Source organism: Arachis duranensis, chromosome 4 (assembly GCF_000817695.3).
Source record: "Arachis duranensis cultivar V14167 chromosome 4, aradu.V14167.gnm2.J7QH, whole genome shotgun sequence".
Taxonomy (NCBI): Eukaryota; Viridiplantae; Streptophyta; class Magnoliopsida; order Fabales; family Fabaceae; genus Arachis; species Arachis duranensis.
In genome coordinates this window covers 2583736-2588363 of record NC_029775.3, presented here as the reverse complement: position 1 = coordinate 2588363, position 4628 = coordinate 2583736, and the positions used below count along the sequence as shown (strand labels likewise).

Sequence of the window (4628 nt, the reverse complement as noted above, 5' to 3'; positions counted from 1 at the left end):
GCCGCACGCCGCATCAAGAGACAGAAAAGATATTTTTGTATGCGAGTTTGAAGGTTGTGTGTCGCTCTCTCCGTGGTGTCTCCAAATACATAGAAGCCAGAATTAGGGTTTCTCCATCTTCCCTTTCCAATATTCCTTCCTTCCAATTCAGGGTTTTAATAAATCTCTCAAGTTTCAAGAATACAGATACAGGTTCCTTCTCTTCTCCTCCTTATTCATCAAACTCCTGTTACTTTTGCTGCATTGCCTTTTGCTTCCCCATTCTAGATCACCTTGCTTATCCAATCATCTGTTTGCACCGTTTTTAGGGTATTGAAACTCGCCCTACGTTTTGTCTTTGTGTTCATAAATGTGGACACCAGCATTGTTGTGCATATTTATACCCTTTTCTTTTTCCCAATTGTTTTATGCTTGCGTTATTGAATTATAGTTCCTGTTTCTGTTAGGTGCTGATTTGGGTTCGTTGTATTGCAGGGTTTGATTAGGGTTTTTCTATTTCTATCGAGGGTTTTGATTTGGGCAACTAAGGACACGAAGGAAGAAAAGGGCTTTCTTTTGGAGTGGTTTTTTTCCCCTTGTTTGTGATTGACTATGCGAGCTTCATGGGCTGATTTGGCTGCGAATACTGCAGCTGAGAACGCAGGTGCTGGTACTTCAGCCAATAATGCTGGAACTGGTAACAGTTTACCTCCTTCAAGGTCTACTTATGTGCCTCCGCATCTGAGGAACCGGCCGCCTTTGGCTGAATCACCTGCTCCTCCGTATAGTGGCAGTACAACTTCTGGTTCTGGGGCTGGTACAGCTAATGCTGGATCACGTTGGGTTGCACCTCGTGCTGAGTACCGTTCTGGGGTTGGCGGCAGTGGTGGCCGAGGAAGTGCATGGGGGAACAGAAGTGGGGGTTGGGATCGCGGAAGGGACCGTGAGGTCAATCCATTCGGAGATCAGGATGATACGGAGCAAGCATTTAATGAGCAAGAGAACTCGGGGATAAATTTTGATGCCTATGAGGACATTCCGGTGGAGACAAGCGGGGATAATGTGCCACCACCTGTGAATACATTTGCTGAAATTGACTTGGGTGAAGCGCTTAATCTTAATATAATGAGGTGCAAATATGTTAAGCCGACGCCTGTTCAACGGCATGCCATACCAATTTCCCTCGCTGGAAGGGATTTGATGGCCTGTGCACAGACTGGTTCTGGAAAGACAGCTGCTTTCTGTTTCCCAATTATCAGTGGAATTTTGAGGGGCCAACCTGTGCAAAGGCCACCTCGCGGGGTGCGTACAGTTTATCCACTTGCCCTTGTTCTCTCACCAACTAGGGAGCTATCAATGCAAGTGAGTTGATTATATTGACTATGTATTGTGATATATTTAAATTTGGTGCAGTTTTGCAGTGAAAATATATGGGAAATGTTGTGATTTGGTTTCAGATACATGAAGAGGCTAGGAAGTTTGCATATCAAACAGGGGTTAAGGTGGTTGTTGCTTATGGCGGAGCTCCAATAAACCATCAGGTTTCTTTTCAATTGTTTATCTTTTTTTGGTTCTCTGTTCTCTTTTACCTAGGATTAGTTATGCTACTATTGATGCTATTTTTGATAGATGCTTCAATTTTGGTCGTAGTTGCTCCATTGAATGATCTATGTTCTCCACCTAATGAGATAGGGTATGAGTGTTTATGAACTACAGTTTCTTTGGAAATGTGAAGATGTGCTAATTAGCCATAAATTATCAATCATAGTTTGAGAGTATCTGGAAATTTTATAAACATGTCACTGTAGCTGGTGTGCTTTTGTTCTTGCTGCAAATTTGGCTGAATTGATCCAATTTGGAGGCTAGAGTCTAGATGCTGTATAGCCCATAATGTAATATCTTACTTATCAATGGCAGTATGAACATTTAGTATCTGATATATATATCTCACTAATAAGTTATGAATTTTCCAGCTACGAGATCTTGAGAAGGGGGTGGACATTCTCGTCGCCACTCCTGGAAGACTGGTAGATTTGCTGGAGAGAGCTAGAGTTTCACTTCAGATGATCAGATATCTTGCACTAGATGAGGCAGATAGGATGCTGGATATGGGTTTTGAGCCACAAATAAGGAAGATTGTTGAACAAATGGATATGCCCCCTCCAGGTGTAAGACAGACTATGCTATTCAGTGCCACATTTCCTAAAGAGATACAGGTTTAGTTCATTCTTTAAATTTCTTGAAGACCTTTTATCTATGTTAGCAAGATATGCTTTTAGTGTATTGTAGGTCTTGGGAGCGTCGCTTATCTGAGAAACATATATTTTATTTTTCTCTCTCTCAGTTGTGAACATATCTGAATTATTGTTGTAATTTATGGTTGACATGCAGAGACTAGCCTCCGATTTCCTGTCAAGATACATTTTTCTCGCTGTTGGAAGAGTTGGGTCAAGTACCGATTTAATTGTCCAGAGAGTCGAGTATGTTCAGGAGTCTGACAAGAGAAGTCATCTTATGGACCTTCTTCATGCACAGAGAGCAAATGGTGTTCAAGGAAAGGTATTATCTCATTCTGATTTCACAGAAAGTGAATTTCCTCTCCTTTTCCTTTTATCTTTGCTCTCTCAGGTGTGATGGTTACCTCTGATGGATGAACTACTGTGATTTTGGATTGTATAGTTTCTGAACTTTATATTAAACTCTAGAAAAATGACTCACTAGAGATTAAATCTATTTCATGCTTGATTTCCTGTAATGCAGCAAGCTTTGACATTAGTTTTTGTGGAGACAAAGAAGGGAGCCGATGCACTGGAACATTGGTTGTGCATGAATGGTTTTCCAGCTACTACTATTCATGGAGACAGGACCCAGCAGGTTAGTCGGTTGTAAACATGTATATTTCAGACCGGCATCTTAAGTATAGAATTGGGTTTCTCTCATAGGCAATGGGTTAATAGTTTTGACTTGTTTTTTAGACCTACAACATCTTCGTATTAGAACTGGCTTTTCTGTCATATGCAAATAGGTTTTTGCTTGTTTCCTCTTGGTGTCCCTGTTCTTGTTGATCAATTCCCTGTCTATTATCATATCGTTTTTCTGATTTATTATTAGTTTGTATGAAGGTGAAGGCTGCATTTATTTTGCTGTCTCTCTCCCTTGTAAAAGCTGACTTCCTTTTCAACTTGTTACAATCATTAGTTTGAAAGTCTTTACATCAAATTCGTATGCTAGTTATTTTTCTTTTTTTGGTGAGAATTGTATTGGTTGTGTTATATCTTTTTTTTATGCTTGGGATTTGTATATATACTTAGCTGTTTGTGAATGCCTGCAGGAAAGAGAAATGGCGTTAAGGTCATTTAAGAGTGGGAACACACCCATATTGGTTGCCACTGATGTCGCTGCACGTGGTCTTGATATTCCTCATGTTGCCCATGTGGTTAACTTTGACCTTCCAAATGATATTGATGACTATGTACACCGGATTGGAAGGACAGGACGTGCTGGAAAGAAAGGCCTCGCAACTGCGTTCTTTAATGACAACAATGCCTCCCTTGCAAGATCTTTAGCAGAACTAATGCAGGAAGCAAATCAAGAAGTGCCCGCATGGCTCTCACGGTATGCTGCTCGATCTTCATTTGGAGGTAGGAACCGTCGTTCGGGAGGAGGGCGTTTTGGTGGCCGAGACTTTCGAAGAGATGGTTCTTTCAATAGGGGTGGTTCTGATTACTACAATGCTGTAAACAGCAGTGGTGGATATGGGGCATCTGGTGGATATGGTGGAGCATATGGTCCCGGGGCATCCAGTGCATGGGATTGATTACCACCACCCAATAGACTATACATAGAGATTAGGTGCGGATGTACACCCATAGAATGATTTTTCTCCCCTCCCCCACTTTTTAATTCTTTTAAATTTCTTGTCTTCAATTTACTCTTGCCCTTCTAGTATCCTAGCCATCATTGTTTTGAACAGTTATGCTAATCATCGAGGGAGACGGTGGTGTAGCGGTAATTATTACCACATCAATAGGGGGTTGTAAAATGTTGATTGGTGTTAGTAATGGCGGTGGCTAACATATTAGGAGTTTCTTTTTACATCTTTATCATTATGGGCAGTAAGTTTGGTGGGGGATTGTTTGTAGAGCATGCAGTGGGGAGCTTTACATGCAGTCGAATCTGTTTTCCTACACAATATATGTTTGCCATTTTAACATTCCCTACTCAGTTGAGGCGAAGTTTTGTTGTATCGGTGGTGGCTGAAATGAGTGGAAGATGATTTCAGGGTTGACATTGATCTTACTATTGCTGATTAGTACTCGTTGACGTTCAAGGTTTGGATTTAATATATTTAGCTTATGCTTGGTTGGATTGAGATGGGTATAATGATATTTACATTCATTGAAGGTTCAGGTGTTAAAGACATAAAATCCATTAGAAAGTATAGCGTTTATTTTCTTTGGTAATACTGATTTGGCTCCTTTATAAAGGGGGTTTGTAATATGATTAAATTTGACACTAACCATTTTTGGATTATTTATTTGGATTCGCACACAACGCAACTAACTCATTATAATTAGTTAGAAATTGTCAATTTTACAAATCTTCTGCTCAATTTGTGCTGATTTCAGGGTTTCCTAGAACTATTTCTA

At 40.4% G+C, this 4628-nt stretch overlaps 1 protein-coding gene across 1 annotated transcript; it reads left to right on the top strand.

Annotated features, from left to right (window-relative positions):
- LOC107482774 (DEAD-box ATP-dependent RNA helicase 37) lies at positions 1-4351 on the top strand. Its single transcript, XM_016103347.3, has 7 exons — positions 1-192; positions 475-1341; positions 1437-1520; positions 1953-2195; positions 2371-2538; positions 2740-2853; positions 3311-4351. The coding sequence occupies exons 2-7, from the start codon at positions 592-594 to the stop codon at positions 3794-3796; spliced, it is 1845 nt and encodes a 614-aa protein (XP_015958833.1). The 5' UTR covers positions 1-192; positions 475-591; the 3' UTR covers positions 3797-4351.
- The last annotated feature ends 277 nt before the right edge of the window (positions 4352-4628 follow it).